Source organism: Nyctereutes procyonoides, unplaced genomic scaffold (assembly GCF_905146905.1).
Source record: "Nyctereutes procyonoides isolate TBG_1078 unplaced genomic scaffold, NYPRO_anot_genome, whole genome shotgun sequence".
Taxonomy (NCBI): Eukaryota; Metazoa; Chordata; class Mammalia; order Carnivora; family Canidae; genus Nyctereutes; species Nyctereutes procyonoides.
The window spans coordinates 25,809,739-25,826,470 of NW_026575052.1; the positions used below are offsets into that span (position 1 = coordinate 25,809,739).

A 16,732-nucleotide genomic window follows, 5' to 3' on the forward strand; every position below is an offset into this window, starting at 1 on the left:
CAAGCCCACTTAGCACCGGCCGTCACCGTCAGTGTTACCCAGAGAATGAAAACCAAGGGGGCACTGGCCCCAGTCTACAGGTCTGGGGGGCATGGGGCAAGCCGGAAAGGCCCAGCCGCCCGTTGCCCCGGAGCCGAGGGGCCCATGGGGGGCCTGGCTGCAGCTCACTCTCAAAGATGGGACTGACCTCCGTCAGCCTCAGCTGGGCCCTTTGGGACCAGTTCAGGGCCTTAGAAAGTTGTGACCAGAGAGGGGCTCGGCAGCCAGAGCCTCCGCAGGCCTCCCTGTGAAGGCTCTTCCCTGTCCCCTGGGTCCTGCCCCACGGGAACCCAGTTTGGGACAGGGTCCATGGACTGGTGAGTGTTAGCGCTGGGCAGTGTAGGGCTCTGGGCGCCCCAGAGAAAGTCGGTCTGAATCTGGGAAACCTCGCAGAGTTTTGCAGGGCCTCCAGAGGAATCCAGCTAGAGTTCACGCCTCACCACGATGGGTGACAAACATCACCAGCGCGACGGCGCCACGGGGTGCCAAGGCCTGCGGACACACAGCGAGCTAGGGGGCAGGGGCCGGGGGCAGCTCTAAGGGGCGGCTGGACCGTGTGAGGGTAGTGACCGCCGCGGCTGGGCACCCCTGCCGTGTGGCTGGGGTGCCCCCGTGGGCTTCTCACCTCCCCAGTGCCCTTCCTGGCCTCTGCGACAGGACGCTCCCTGATGGGGTCCACCGCGGGGCTGGGTCTAGTCTTCGAGGTTTTCACCGCAGACTCCGGGCACTTTGGCGTTTGGCGCCGGGCCCACAGCGGAGTCGAGGAGGAGACTCTGCCCCGAGCCCCCTTCAGAAACATCCCCACCCCCTTACCTTTGGCCCCATCTGCCCCTGTGACTCACACCCTCCAGCGGGAGAATGGGCTGGGGGGGGTGGCGGCTGGGGCCGGGGGAGAAAGGTCGGATGGGCTCCACGCTGGCCAGATCCTAGCCGCGCTCAGGAAGATGGGACACCTTCCTCTGATGGACTTTTAGGCAATTCCGGGTCGGTCCACGTTTCATGGTAATTGAAAGCTGCCTCCGGGGCAGAGCTGCAGAGGTCTGGGTGTAGCTGGTTCTTTGCGGGTACCCCCACACCGTCCACAGGTCTCCCCGCCAGGCCCAGGCAGGCTCAAGGGGGCGGCCAAGGGATCGTGGAGGGCAGCAGGCCAGTTACACTGCACACGCCTTAACCTCCGCACCTGGGGGATACCGCTGCTCCCACGTCCCAGCCCTGCCAAGGGGCTCCTCGGGAGAGGAAGCCCTCAAAAAAGGAGCGCGGGTACCGCTCGACACCCGCCACACCCTGGGACACCACGATCCCGGGTCACCCCCTTCCCGGGAGCGCTTCCATCAGACTTCACTGTCTTGTTTCTCAGAAGCAGCAGGACTGGTGTAGACCACGGGGGAGTGTCGTGATGGCAGCCCCGGGCCCCAGCCTCGGTGTGCTCTGCTAGAAAGCCAAGGGGGCGCCCTGCGGCCCGTGCACCCCCAGGGGCCTGGGTAGGTCCAGTGTGAAAACAGAGTGAAAGGCCTTGAAAAGGCAAGAGCTGGGCGAACACGAAGTTGACGGTCTTTCACGTAAGATGCAACCACACCTTGGGGCAGGTGCGGCCACAGCTGCCTCTGCACCCGCCTGCCGGGTCCTGCTGCCCGGGAACCCCATGGCCCGCGGCTCCGGCGGGAGTTCCCAGCACCCCCACCCCGCCACGGCTCTCACCGAGCCTCTCCCCTGTTGTCTCGTTGCAGGCCCCAATACCTATGAGGATGCGGCCGCCTACATCCAAGCACAATTTGAAAGCAAAAACCGCTCACCCAACAAAGAAATTTATTGTCACATGACTTGTGCCACAGACACGAATAATATCCAGGTGGTATTCGACGCCGTCACCGACATAATCATTGCCAACAACCTGCGGGGCTGCGGCTTGTACTGACCTCTTGTCCTGTATAGCAACCTATTTGGTAATGATTCCAGCACTCACAGAAAAGCTTGCGCGTGCACACACACACACACACACACACACACACACACACACACCACTAACAAATGCAAGTTGGTAAATAAACTTTAAAAAGGTATAACAAGACCTATTATATATATACAAATATATATTAAAAAATTCTTTTTAGTTTGTAATTAGAAAGAGCTTCGGACAGAACTGACCACCATCCCATAGATCATCAGGGATTTTCGGGAACAGCACATGAGCATGCACGTGTCGGCGTGCACACGCACTCACACACACGCCGTGATGGGGGTCTGATTTGGGAGGCCATCCTTCTAAGAACAGCCACGTGATCTTACTCCGTGACCCACTGCTATGAGCAGAGGGCAAAGGGAGACCCGGCAGTAGTCCGGCCCCTCTGAAGCCGTGTTCTCAGTTCTGTCCTGCTCTCCCACAAATTCCAAAGCCCTTCAAAAAATGGCCAACACCCTAAACACCTCCCTACCCTCTCCTCCCAACGAGAGGAAAACTAAGGCTGCTTCTCCTGTGGGTGGCGGCGGTGGCTGTTCATGTCAAGAATTTAGAAGAATCGTTGCTCCGACCAATCCACTGTCTCCTGAGTTTTCTTTATTCAAAGGCAAGAGTCGGAGGAATGGGAGACTTGGCCTGCTTTCTAGAAGCAGCTGAGGGGCGGGGACATTGAGACCAGGGCTGCCCTTCACCTGCAGAGCCGAAGCCAGGCCCCTGGAGAAGAGAAGGGCCTGGAGGGAGCAGGGGGGAGGTGAGGACCCTGGACGTCCTGATCCTCCTGATGCCGCCCCACCTCGCCCTACCCCCATATTATGGAAAACGCTGTAGGGTTGTTTCGTTTTGGTTTTTTTTTTTTTTTTTGGTTGGTTGGTTGGATTTTAAAATCAAAGAAAATGGTCAGACTGGACCCCTTATCTCTCTCTCTACAGACCGCTTCCCGGACTCTTTGCTGTTGGCGTTCACCTCCTGGTAGCATGACCTTTTGGCCTTTGTAAGACACACAGCCTTTCTGTGTCAAGCCCCTGTCCAACCTACGACCCCAGAGTGACTGACGGCTGTGTATTTCTGTAGAATGCTGTAGAATCTGGTTTTAGTTGAGTCTTTACATTTAGAATTTGAAAGGAAAAAAAAGAACATTTCTCGTGCTTTGTAGCTTAAAAAAAAAAAAAAAGAGGAAAAAGGAAAACACCATTTCATCCATATTTGTCTTTTTTTTTTTTTTTTTTGGAAATAAAGCAGCATACACATCTGCACCTGCACTCCCAACCATCCCCAGTGTAGAGGCCCCCCCGCCCCCGCGCACCTGCAGAGGTGCCACCTGTCTGCCCGCCCCTCCTGGGGGCTTGGGTCCTGGGGAGTGGGCTCAGGCTGCACTGCCCAGAGCGCCCCAGCCCACGCCCACACGCCCCAGCCCACCCCAGGCTCCCTCCAGGTTCGCATAGAAAAGCACAGCTCTCACTGGCCAGTGGCTGCCAGAAAGACTACCGATCAAACATATAAATCGAGCCCTATAGAAGATTTTCCTGCCAAACTCCTTCCTATAGATTCCCTTTATGATTTTTTTAGTTTTTGTTTTTATTTTTGTCCCAGTAAGCACTATGTATCACATACCAGATCAGCTTTCATTGTCTTTGGGAAACGGGGTTGTGGATTTTTTTCCTTTTGACATTTTCGCTTCTCAGACTCTCAGATGGATGCTCCCTTTGTGTGTGTGTGCCCCTCTCCACCTTTTCCTTTGTTTCAGTGACCTGTGTTTGCTCCTTCTCATGTGGGGATGTTTGTGCTGCAGATAAAAAGAACAACAACAACAAAAAATTTTTAAATACCACAACATGGAAAAAAAAACAAAAGAAATTTTAAAAACAAATGGAATGTAGTGTTTACATGAAAGCCAGTTTTCATGATCAGTCCTATGTCATTTCTACTTTGACTAGTATCCAAACCCCAAACCTCTCCACGGTGTCACTTTTAAGACTTACTATTTGCTGAAGAAGACCAGTCACGGCCATTTCAGATAAAGAGGAGGCGAAAAGACAAAACATACAAAAAAATTAAAAATACAGAAAAAAAAAACTTGAAAAATGGAAAAAAGAAAAAAAAAAAGCCCAAGGGTCTTTCTAAGCCTTTCTATTCCCAATCGGTGAGGTTTCTGTGATATCTTACACACTGCCAGTCTACTTCTCTGACTAATGGAAAATTCATGTGTAGCTCAATAAAGAGAATGTTTGTCTGTATTCCTGAGTCTCTCACCCTCGGCCTTCATTCTGACAGGAGGGAAGGAGGCATCTGACTGGGCCATAGGCCAGGGGAGGCTGGTGGGTAGGGGCCAGATAAGGACCTCCACCCCCCCGAGGGGAGCCAGCTGGGCTCAGCCACCTGGGAGCAAGGAAGGCCCAGGTATGGGCCCTTCCCCACCTGCAGATGGGCAGGGTGGGGGGTGGGCAAAGCAGGTAACCCCAAATTTTGTGCTAAGACCTGGTCCTATTTCTTCCTGCCAGTCAGTGGTCCCACAAAACCAAAGGATGGGTGGTCCTAAGAACAAGGCCAAATTGCCTGGGCCTTCCACACCAAGGGGTCACATCCATCCACCTGGACACCTTTAAAAGTCTCTCCTGCTGCACCGGGGGCGCCGGGAAGCCCACCGCAGGACAATCAGGAGAACGGATCGGCGCAGCCCGGCACGAGCAACTGGGTTCTCCCCTCCTACAGGCTCCAGGTCTTACCTCCTCTCCACTAGCTTGCCAGGTTGGTGTTGGAATAATCAGCAAGTCGCTTGGGACTGGGACCCGGAGGGGACCCAGCCCAGCAAAGTCCTTGTGTCCAGTCCACAGATCACTTCTTAGCCAAGCAGCCAGTGCTACAGCCGGCTGGGGAGAGGGGAGGGCCTCCTCTCCACATGCCAGCAAGCAGCAGTTACTAGCCCGGGGAGCCCCCCGCTAGCAATCCCAGGGGCCTCAATCTAGAGGGGCTGGCAGTAGAGGTGCACAGCATGGCACGGAGCTAGGAATAACAAGAGGCTAACTCCGTTGTAAGGAACTGGCCGGGCACCCTTGGCCTTCCGCGGCCTCTCGTGCCCTTCCCACCAGCAACCCTCACCCCAGCCTGTGTGCAGGGGGAGGCCCACATCATCTCCAGTGGTGGCGAGGCTGCGCTCATGGCCACAACTGGACAGGACACTGGCCTGGGGAGCAAACCAGGATGCAGACACATCAAAGGATGCTGTGACCTTGTCTGCTCGAAGTTCCCTGAAAACGAGTTCTATTCTAGCAGTATTCTTTCCTAACTTTCGAAGGAGTTTGGTGGGTAAAACAGGTCTCTTGGCCTTATCTTCCTTAAAATGGAAGTCAGGAAGCAGTTAAGGGGTATAGAGTACACGGAAAGGCAAATCAATTAGAACAAGGAGCATGAGGGCAGAACCTCTGCATCAGTTTCTAGAAGCTCCTCGAGTGACCCTAAAGAGCAGTCGGGCTGGAACCACTTCTAACCTAACAGGAGTAAGGGGGAGAGGAGCTGGAGGCTTCTAGGTGACACAGGGCCTTCAGAGCAGGTGGGCGGAGGGCACTCCTCGACCAGCAGGTCCGGGAGGCCGTGGCTTGCCGTGCCTGCGGTGTCCCGCTCAGCAGAGCGCTCGGCTGGCTTTGCACCCCGAGGACCACATCTGTTGGCGGAAGACAGCACGTTGTCAACACAGCTCCGGTGGGAAACTGGGTCCACGTGGCCACCTGGACACCTAGATTTCTACCAGCAGCACAAGTGAGACATCCAAAAGGGCCACCATCCTGTGGTTCATAAAATCCTCAAAATTTGGAAGGGGCAGTGGGACTGACGAGAACCTAACACAGCAACAAAACAGGGCCCATAAGAAAACGGAGGGAACAGCATAGACCACTGCCTAGAGCCCAGAAAGGACGAGGGCACCTCCACCGCCGCTCACCACAGCACCTCCTACTCCATTCTTGGCTAACAAACGCGAACTAGCAGCCTGGCCTCAGCTCTGGGCCCAGATGGCTAAGCACAGGACGGGTGCCCTCGGCCCAGAAGATACCATGGGATGGGGACCCCACCCAACAGAAGACCCTGGCCTGGCCTTCTGCCACCACCCTTAGCATCTGTCCCAGATGCCCCCAAGAAGGGACACAAGCCAAGAGACAGTGTAGTGCCCAGGATCCTATACCATCCAGGTGCAGAATCAAAGGATGGGGACTTCTCTCCTTGGGTCATTCTCAGCTATGGGAGGCAGGTCTCCGCTTTGATCGCGGTCTTACGGCTGTATTCCAAGGTCTCCGGACCCTCTAAAGTTCTCTCCAGGCCGTTCCCTCTTTTCACTCATTTGAAACCTAAGAACACATGGAATTAGGGTCACCTTTAAAGTGTACAACATGCAGGGGGGAAGGATGGGGAAAAAAACCCTCCAACGGTTTCCAACAGAAAACGGTTCACATAAAATCAAAGTGGGACCTAACTAATTTGGCCCCTCTGAAAAAAACTACCTTACTTCCAGCCACACACAACACACACTAGAAGAGTTTGCCTTTTATTATTATTATTATTGTTTTACAATAAAAACAGGTAGCTATGCTCTCAGCAAAACAAAACCAATTTTTAAAAAAATCACAGAAATCTACTAACAGCATTTCGAGGTAAGGCTTTTGAAAGATTTATTCAAATAAATTATCTTGGCCTAAACATTTACTTATCACTCTTTTCAATTACTTGTCAACATTCCAAAAACTTTCAGTTATGTAAAATACATTTAACTTTGCCAATAATTTTAGATAATACTGGATTCTTCCCAAAAGGACTACCATAAAACTATGCTTTAAAACATTAAAAAAAAAAAATCCAACAGGACATAAAACCAAACTATGTAGCCTGTGATTGCGTGTTTCAAGTCCTGGAAGTTAAAGATGTGAAGAATTTGAAGAACAGGTTCAAGACCTGGGTCTGCCCCGAGGCAGGTGGATTCAACATCTTACCTTTCTATGTTTAATTAAACCAACAAGAGCAAAGGGATGAAAATGAAGAGCTCCAGGGAAGAAAGATACAAAAGAGATTTTTATTTCTCCAAGAAAGCCCTCTAACAGTGACTGGCCTGCTTCCTAAGGTCCTCATTTTCTCTAAGGACCAGACCCACAGGCCTCGGCATTGCCTAATTTACTTGACGAAGGAATTGAAACTGGAAACCAAAGCTTGCTACTCAGCCCCCATGGCTGGGGTGGGTGGAGGACCCTGAAACCCGGAGTGGGGACGGATGCATGGGGACGGGGGGCGGGGGGGCACTCGTGAGCTGTAGGAGCACCGGCATGAACGGAAAGGGGCTCAGTGGGCAGTTCTGGATGTCCGGGGACACAGCCGGTCACCTCCTCCCACTCTCCGGCCCTGGCCATCCCCCTCCTCTGCTCCACCTATCAAACCAAGAGTGACTTTTCCAAGATGCCCTTACGGCCTGGAGGCTCAGGGGGCTTGGGGTGCTCAGGGGCCTGGCCTCCATAGCATTCTCAATGCCACCCACCCAAGAAGGGCTGTACACGGTGGTGGAGTCAGGCCCGGGCCGCACGCTCCCCATGGTGCTTCAGCGGAGCCCCCCCGCCGGCCAGATCTGGAGCCCAGGACGGCAGCGTCTGCGTGCCCTCTCCGAGCAGCAGCAGCCTGGGAGCCGCCGGCCGCGGGGTCTCTGGTTGCCCTGTTCCACTCGGTCACCCCCACCCCCAAGAAGTCCAGCCAACACCAGAGATCATGCCTTGAGTTCAAATGTGCAGTGTTTCTAAAGGGAAGGGAAATGTCACATAGAAAGTATTACAAAAAAGGATTAAGTTTGTCAGCTGTCCAAACACTAGTAAGACCACATGCTTTGTACAGCGCAGCGCGGCCGAGCCCCTTGGCACATGGCGGGGGGCCCGGGCCTCTGCGGCCGTGCTGCTGGGGCCGGCGGCGAGCGAGCGCTAGGAGATCTGCTGCTTCTGGAGCCTCCGTTCGGCCGCCGCAGCCAGCATCCTCCGACGCAGGGTCACAGGGTCGGAGTTCGTGCCTTCTGACGTGAGGCAGCTCTCAGAGGCGGAGGCGGACTCAACTTCAGAACTTCGGTTCAGGAAACGCCTACAAAAAAGCCCAAAGGACTCGTGTGAGGGACGAGGGACGACGGATGAGGGAAGCTCTGGAACACGACCTGCAGAAAGACCGAGGCTGCGTCTTCATCTGTGATTCCCCATTTCCCAGGAGCCTCCGTGAGGCGGTCATTCAGCAGTGGGCTGTGAAGAAAACACCTGTCCCAGGACAGAGGAGCAGAAGCTCTGGGCACTGGGGACAAGGCCCGCCTGGGGGCTCTTCACACCTCCTTCTCGACGGGCCACCCGCAGGAACACCCCGAGCTCCGCTACAGGCACGGTGGCCAGGCCGGGGTTTGGGGCCCTGAGTCTGTCACATGAACACAATTACAGTGCTCCCTCTGGGAGGCCAGAGAATCAGACTCCTTACCACAATGGGCCTAGGTCACACTGGCCCACGGGTACAGTGTGGACGACCACAGGAGACCACCAGCAGCACCAGCCTGCTGGAGGTTACCAGTTAGGTGCGAACCCTTTGGTTTTCCACCAGAGATTGGGAATCTGAATGATTATAATGGTTATCCAATGTTGGCCATCTGTTCAAAAAGGCACCATGTGGGCCTGATGTGACAAGGGCCTTTGGGCCACTGAGTTGTGACTCAAGATTTATAGGACCAAGAGCCAGAGGATCAACTTACTTGCGAGCTTGCTGCAGGAGGTCATCCTTACGCTGGACCAGCATGCGCTGCCTCTCGTCTGCAGACTTGGAGAAGCGGCTCCCCCGGGCCTCAAAGTCTTCCCCCTCACTGGGCTCCACCTCCACCTCACTGAAATCCAAGGTCTCCTCCAGCCGAGGACTGAGGTCTAGTGGCACACGCTCAGTCTGGGCACACAGGAAGCAAGGGACTGCTGTGACCACAGGCCACCCTCCCAAGCAGATCCCCCACCCAACCCAAGTGCTCCAAATGATGTGCTTCAAGACCCAGGGGAGGCAGGCTGCCAGGTGGGGAACCACCAGCACACATATAATGGCTGATGTGGACTCCTGGAGGGCAGGCTGTTGCGTCGGGCTTATGCACCACTAAGAACAGCCCCTGACTTGAGCCAGACATTCGATATCAGCAAGGTTTATTATACATGATTACCAGTGTGAGAGACACAGGCACCCTGACGCTGTACTCTCAGAAAATAATAAAGTTAACTCCAAGCTTGTATTCAGGGAAGTTTTGTTCAACTCTACTAATTGCTCTAAAACTTAAACAAGTCTTACCACATTTACTGCAAAAATTTTACATCTTTACTTGACTCTTAAAACAGAGGTAGACAGATTAAAAGGGATAAATTCTAAGGATCTTTTTAAACAAATATAAATCACATGATTCCTTGTGTGACAGATATTAAAATGGGACTCTCTGTTTGGCTGAAGCTCTGAACACTAAAACAATGCCCAGGCGCCCCACACACTTAGGGGGGTGCCTGACCATCTATGTTCCTGCTACCAGATGGGCCCAGGCTGGCCAGGGTCAGCCCAGCACCTGCCTCTAGGTAATAGGAGTTGAGGTGGAAGAGGCTGAGAGATTGGCCCATTTGTAAGATTTCCTATGTGTGGCACTTAACTGTCACCCACCATCACCACCCTTCCCTGCCTTCAGCCTAGCAAGTAAGGGGACTTTAAGAGAGCCACATTCCAGACTAATATAATATTCTCTGTAGTTTGGGGGCCCTGGGAACTGGTGGTTACTGACACACCCAAGGAATCTCAAGACAAAGGGGTACTATCTGCTGGTGGTAGATAAAAAAAAAAAGGCTGTGAGGGGAGCAAGTTCAACGTGTGACAGTAAGGCCCTCCTGTGTGTCCTGAGGGACAGCTGTGGGTCCAGCAGGAAGGAACTAGCCTGAGGTTGTTGAAACAGACTCTGCCCAAAGGACTGCCTGTAAGGTGATGCAGCCTCCATGAAGGTAGGGGTGGTCATAACATAAAGAGCCAGCCGAAGTTGGGGTTTCTGGTGCTAGATGCGGTGGCGGGGGGGGGGGGGGTTGGTCTATAGGATAACTGTGATGCCCACACACACATGCTGGGGTCACTTGGCCTGAGTGAACCCACCCTTCTCCCAAGCCTGACTCTGGAGGAGGTAGAGCAGCTGGTGAGTGGAGGAGGAGATGAAGGAAGGGATCAGACACCCAGCCCCAGGCCTGCGGGCTTCTAAGCCAGCCTGAGCGCAGGCGGGGGGGCAGGGACATGGACGGGGAGACGACGACTCTGCATCCAGTTAATGCCATGCTTGAGCTACACTGAGGTCTTTGCTAATAGACTGTGACCCAAGGACTTCTTACTTCTTGACAATGGCTGAAAACGCTAGATAGCACACTCCTTGTGAAGTAAGTACTTTCCCTTCACTGTGCCAGAAAAAATTCAGAAATCTTCACATTAACTATAAAACCAGAGTTGGTGAATGGGGACAGAAAGTGAACGTGCTCCATCCCCAGGAACCCCTAACCAGCCCAGCACTCAAACCTAGACTGGGCCAGCTATCCAAGACGCGGGAATGCAAAACTGAATCCCTTCTTCAAAAGCCAGGCACCATTTTACCAATGCTGCCCAATCCAAATATGGATTTGGGTATGAAAAATTTATCTCAGCAACGGATTTGAAAAAGTTTTAGTTTTTACGGTTTCCTATTTGCAGGGAAAAACATGCAAGGCGAAAGCAGCTTCCATGTCACTGAACCATTAGAGCAGTTGCTCCAAGAAGAGCCTGAGAGACACTGGTGGACAAGGCAGCACCAGTGCTGGACCCCAGCCCCGTGTGTGGGAAGCCCCACCTCACAAACACAGAAACACAAAGACAGGGTTGTTTGGGGGTTTTGCCAGTATCTTAAGAAAGTTTCTAGAAAGTGTGATAACTGATTAGCAAATGGGAGTTACGGAGAAGGGGTATGAACCGGAACCCCCAGGACGGGGACAGGAACCTCTGCCCTGGAAACCAGGACAGAGGAGCTGCTTGTGGAAGGGGTGGATGAGTCACCCAGGTGTGCATCTCCTCAGAGCCGGCTCCCAGCATAACCACACCCCTCCCCACCTCCACACCAGTCTGAGGATCTCGTTTGCATGAAGTGCATGGAAGCACCTGGAAATGCCAAGTTCTGACAAGTGAAGTGTGGGGAAGATGACCTTGATGGTTTCAGCTCAAGAGAGCCAAGCCCCAGTCAGTCCCCGTCTGGGTACAGATGTCCAATCACCTTGGGTCCAGCCTGGACCCCACTTCCCTCTGCCCATCCTAGTGCTCAAACTGAAGGTAGCCAAGCTGGCCCAGGGACAGCATGACTCCATTCTCCTCCATGGCCCTGGGTGGAAAGGCAGGCCATGTCGTGGGCACATCTTGGCTTGTTAACCCAAAATACTGGGACAATGTGGCCCAGGGCCTTCTCTGACACCCCTGCCCTAGGCCTCAGGAATATCACAGGCAGGACTGGAGACCACTGCAGGCCGCACACAACTGCCCCCGGCCCCAAACCCTCTCCCCTCAGGGGCTGATCTTACCTGCACAGAAGCTTCTCCCTCCTCCTGGTCTCCATTTGGCCTTTCCACAGGACTGTTCAATGCAGGCCTGATGCCATCTGAGCGCTGCAAGGGAAACAGCACCACAAACAGTATGGAGCTGCTCAGGGTTTAAGGAACGGAGCTGGGGAAAACGCGGGGTAGAGAGGGAGCTCTGGTCCCCAGTGCTGCCTGGGTTTTGACAAAGTGTGTGGCAGCAAAGAAATGAAGCTGCTACTAAGATCAAAGTGAGGAGAGGGGAGCCTGAGGCCTGAGCTTGGGTTGAGGTTCTCCTCAGTAACAGCGACCGCACGACACAAACAAATCAACAGCAGGTAATGCTGACTGAGCATTTGCGGAAACCCAACATGTCTGCCTCATTTAGCTTAACACCCTGTGAAGTGGGTTCTGTTGCTCTTCTTTTAGCCAGTCTGAGACCTTGGCCAATGCCACGGAGGCTCTGGAGCCCTGCCCATGTCCCCGAAAGGTCCCGCCAGCTGGCCAATTTCTGTGCCGCTCCTGAAAACTCACTCTGGCTCCACGAGGTCACTATGCATGCCACCTCCTCAAGCGGCCCTCAGCCAACAGCTGATGGGAAGTGGTATCTAAACACCCCCACTCACCGCCCCTCCAGAGGTCCCCAATGGGATCAAGCTCTTGTCCTCCATGACAGTAAGCTGTTCTCACAAGCCCTTACTGGCCACCTTGCCTCCCCTATCTCCCAGCCCCGCCTGCTGCTGTGTGTCCTGGAACCTTCCCAAACGACCCAATGGCACTTGACCTTGTCCTAGGGTCTGCTGCTGGATAATCCAAAGTCAACAACCAGGTCAAATGGGGAAGGATAGATAAGCTATGTCCTACATCAGCCCATTTGACTCCAAACTCCAGGCTCTCTTGAAAGAGTCTCAAGTTTTAGGATTTTATAACAGATTTCCACACATCCTCATACATGAAGTTGAATAATTTCTCGTTAAATGACTCCCTGGTCATGTACAGATGATCCCTTGGGCCTGCCAGAAAGCTTACTTCAAAATGTTACTACTTGGGTCAAACTCACTATGTCATATATCTAAAACGAATATAACATTGTTTGTCAACTACCCTTCCATACTAAAATTTAAAATAAAATGTTACTACTTCTTGTACTCAAAGAGGTTATATCATGGGCCAGGAAATCTGACCTTTTTTAAAACAGGAGTACAAGCATCACATAGCTACTACACACCTAATGGAAAACTGTACCAATGTGAAAAACCAACCAGGGACAGAGGGCATTACCTCCTGAGAGCTGGGGGTCAGCAAATAGCCTGCAGGCCAAATTCACCTTCTGCCTATTTTGTAAGTAAATGTTCCCTAGAACACAGGCAGGCACATCCACTCACATATTGTCCACGGCTGCTTCGGCGTTACCGTGGCAGAGCTGAGACATTACAACAGAGGCTGCGCGGCTCACAAAGCCTAAAATATTTCTATCTGCCCTTTAGGGAAGGTTGCCAATCCTTGTCCAAGAAGCACCAATGCTAGGACCTCCCGGACTGGCTGGGCAGGCAGGTCTGCCTGCCTATCTGTACAGAACAGTGTCGCCAGTACATTTATCTTTATCTTAATCTAAACCCCTTGGATGGGTCGGTCCTCAGATAAAATTCAGAAAGTTAGCAAATTCATAGAAACCCTTCATCAAATCATGAATGATATTCAATTAAGGAAGTAAGAAGTTAATCTATCAACAGGATTCAATCTTTGTGAAGACAGAATCCATTTTTCACACATCAAACCCCAACTTACCTGTGTGGGAAAAGGTACTTGAATCCGTCCTTCTAAAATATTGTCTGTTGTTATTTCTACGGAGCGTGTCAGCTGGAGGTCCTGCAGCACGAGATGGTAGGGAACCTGGGGAAACATCTCTTGAATCTGATGAGCCTGTAGGAATACAGGAGGCGGTGGCAACGTTCATTCTCCACATTTCTGCTCAGCGCCATCGTGTATGGCAAGCTCTGGATGGATGCTGAGCCTGACACCAGCCTTGAGAACACAGGCAAGGGGCCCCTCTAGTCTGTGATCCCCATCAAACCTCACTCCTTCTGGAGTTTCTCCAGGATGCCAAACAGGTAACTTGGGATATCATCAATTTCAAAATAAAAAAGGGCATGGAAATACAGCTGGATCCCAAAACAGGCTCGACTAGAACATTCCAGTTTTAAAAAGTGCTCATTTTAAAGCTCAGTGTAACTCAGGTCAAAACAAAACGAAACAAAAAGCATTCTTAAAGAATCGTCAAAAAGGAACAAACTTCTGATACAAACCCACATGGACGAATTTCAAATGCATTAGGTTAAGTTAAAGAGCCTGGCTCAAAAGGCTATGTACTATAGAATTCCATTTATACAACATTCTAGAATAGGCGAAATTAAAGGGACAGAAGATTGGTGGTAGGTAGCTGCCAGAGGCTGGGGCTGGGGAGGAAGTGATTACAAAGGGATATGGTGTCATTTGGGGGAGGGGAGATGGAACTCTTCCAGATCTTAAGTATGGTGATTGCCACACAATTGTATTAGTTTGACAAAATGCACAGTTGGATACAATGAAGGGTGAATCTACCATATGTAAATTACACCACAATCAGGAAAAAAAAAAAGATTAAAAAGAACGTAAACACTAGAGCTGTAGGTTTCAAACTGCACTCTAGAAACGTCTAAGAGTCCAGTAGAGCTGTGAGCGGCAGCCGGTGTGTAGGCTCAGCACACCACCACCCACACTTTTATTAAAGAGGCTCAGGTTTTTTCATGTATGTATATTCGTTTTACAATGCTTATATTCATGGAAAAGCCCCAGGGGTCAAAAGAAGAAAAGAGCAGGAAAAAGGTGATTGCTTTAGAAGCACAAGGAAGTTGGCTACTGGGGTGCCAGCTGCTCAGGAGCACAGCGTCACAGCTATGGGAGGAGGGGGAGGCATCCGACGTCAGAGCCTTGAGAGCAGAGATCAGGGTGAAACAGGCACAAAGCTTTGCTTAGCGTCTCACTGGGGTCGGAGGGAAAGACAAGCAGAGTCCAGCAGCAGGACCCACGGCCCCCACACGCCTAGGACCCCTCATGGTTTATATGAATGAGAGCCCATTATTTTTTTCTCCAGGGCAAGTATCAAAGTTAAGTGGAACGGAGTCCACAAAAATCTCAACAATCAGATAACACTCTTCTCTACTCTTAAACAGCTTCCCCCTCATTTCCCAAATAAAAACATGCTCAAGATTCATTTGACTAGACCAAAGCTTTCCTCCAGAAAATCCAGTGAATTCAATATTGGATCTTTATAAAAAATGTATGGGTCCAGTACATTTGTTGTGCTAAAAATAGGCTTTTCCAACCCGTCATGGAGCTGGAAGAAGCAGAGCCAGAGCCTGAGAATTCTAAACACATCCACTTATTCCTAGAGGGTACGTGCCCAGGATTCTGATTTTTTTAGGGAACAGGCGAGGTAATCTACGTGCAGAGCTTCCACAGCTGCCAGACCCTGCAGTACACACGCAGAGCCTGCCAGGAGCCGGCGGGTGGCCACATTAGGCTGCCACACTGCAGACCATCTATGCCCATTAGAGTCACTCACATACTCTGCTGAGTGGCTGAGCACTTCCTCCAGGAAGCAAGAGCCAGCAGGAACCAGGCCTTCCTTTTTTTTTTAATCAAAGGAAGGAAATTCTGACCCCGTTATGATTTTTTTTAACCAATTCTAAGTGTACAGTAGTGCGCACCATAGGCATATTACTGTGCAACAAATCTCTAGAAATTTCCCATCTTGCAAAACTGAAACACTGAACAGCACCTCCCCAGGGCCCTCTCCCTAAGCCACTGGCAATCACCATTCTAAGAGTGACTGACTTAGGCACCTCATTTAAGTGGAATCATGCAGTGTTTGTCTTCTTGCGACTGTCTTATTTCGTTAGAATAATGTCCTCTAGGTTCATCCATGTTACAGCACATGGTAAGATTTCCTTCTTTTCTAAAGACTAGTATTTCACAATTTCAGAATCCATTCACCTCTGATGGACATTCAGGTGGTTCCCACCTCTTGGTTATGATGAGCCAGGCCTTCTATTCATACCACATCTCAGTGACCTGCTGGAGCTACCTCCATTCCTCCTGCTAAACAAGGCAAACATCTCTCCCAATCCAGCTCCTGACCCCACCATCCAGGCTCAAGGACTTTGCTCTTCAATTTTTACTTTCCTCTTTGTGCTCCACCTCTGAGATCCCTCTCAAAGTGATCACTCCCATTCGCACCCTAAACATGCTTTTGAATCTATCTTTTAAAAAGTCCCAGGCGTACTCCAAAGAAATGAAAGCAGAGTCTCAGAGACATTCATACTCCCATGCCTATCACAGCATTATTCACAAGAGCCAAAAGGCAGAAGCAACCCAGGGGTCCATCAGTGGAGGATGGATAAGCAAAATGTGATCTACATGGACAATGGAATCTTGGTGAAAAGGAAGGAAATTCTGACCTCTGCTACGACACAGAGGAACCATGGTAAGGGACATAAGCCAGCCAAAATGACAACCCTAGGGGCCTGGGTGTATGGAGGAGAGGGTGGGGGCATGACTTCACTGGATCCTTCTCCACAGCTTCTGAAACTTGTGTATAAATGGACTGTTAAAAAAAATCTTAAAAACCAAAACTCCCCTGATACCATAACCCTCTGGAGCTACCACCTCTATCCTTCCACCCCCTTTACAACACAGTCTGTTTCTCCAGCTCCCACTCATTTCCAATCTACTGCGAGTAGCCAATCCCACAGGCCACAGAAACCACTTGTTCCTCTGCAGCTAACCAACCACCTCCTTTCTGCTGAATCCAACGTGTCCTCCTCCGACCTTACTTTCTAAGAATTCTGAGTCCTCTCCTGGTGAGCTACATCTTCTCCTGGAAAGAGACTGGGTCCCCGCCTCCAGTAGCACCTACAGACCCAGAATTCCCAAGGGTCCGTGTCTCCAGCTAGATCTGCTCAGCGAGGTGCAGATGTTGACGTGGCAAGCCCACTTGGAGGGCTCACTGACGCCCAGTCTGCAGTCCTGCTTCTACCCCGTCTTGCCCCCAAATTTGCTGGGTGGCTTCACTGCAACCTACCACGTCAGCTTCCGTTCTCTGCCTCCCTCACCCATC

At 51.7% G+C, this 16,732-nt stretch overlaps 2 protein-coding genes across 2 annotated transcripts in view; one reads left to right on the forward strand and one right to left on the reverse strand.

The window, feature by feature from the left end:
* GNAO1 (G protein subunit alpha o1) overlaps positions 1 to 4,230 on the forward strand; it is a 175,086-nt gene extending 170,856 nt beyond the window's left edge. The window contains exons 8-9 of the mRNA XM_055332230.1: positions 1,767 to 1,982; positions 2,926 to 4,230. Of these exons, the coding sequence (XP_055188205.1) occupies positions 1,767 to 1,954 (188 nt within the window). The 3' untranslated portion in view covers positions 1,955 to 1,982; positions 2,926 to 4,230. The remainder of the gene's footprint in view (positions 1 to 1,766; positions 1,983 to 2,925) is intronic.
* A 2,287-nt stretch (positions 4,231 to 6,517) lies between these two features.
* AMFR (autocrine motility factor receptor) overlaps positions 6,518 to 16,732 on the reverse strand; it is a 44,286-nt gene continuing 34,071 nt past the window's right edge. The window contains exons 11-14 of the mRNA XM_055331962.1: positions 13,363 to 13,497; positions 11,581 to 11,664; positions 8,739 to 8,923; positions 6,518 to 8,092 (exon numbers count right to left, since the gene is read on the reverse strand). Coding sequence (XP_055187937.1) covers positions 7,939 to 8,092; positions 8,739 to 8,923; positions 11,581 to 11,664; positions 13,363 to 13,497 — 558 coding nt within the window. The 3' untranslated portion in view covers positions 6,518 to 7,938. The remainder of the gene's footprint in view (positions 8,093 to 8,738; positions 8,924 to 11,580; positions 11,665 to 13,362; positions 13,498 to 16,732) is intronic.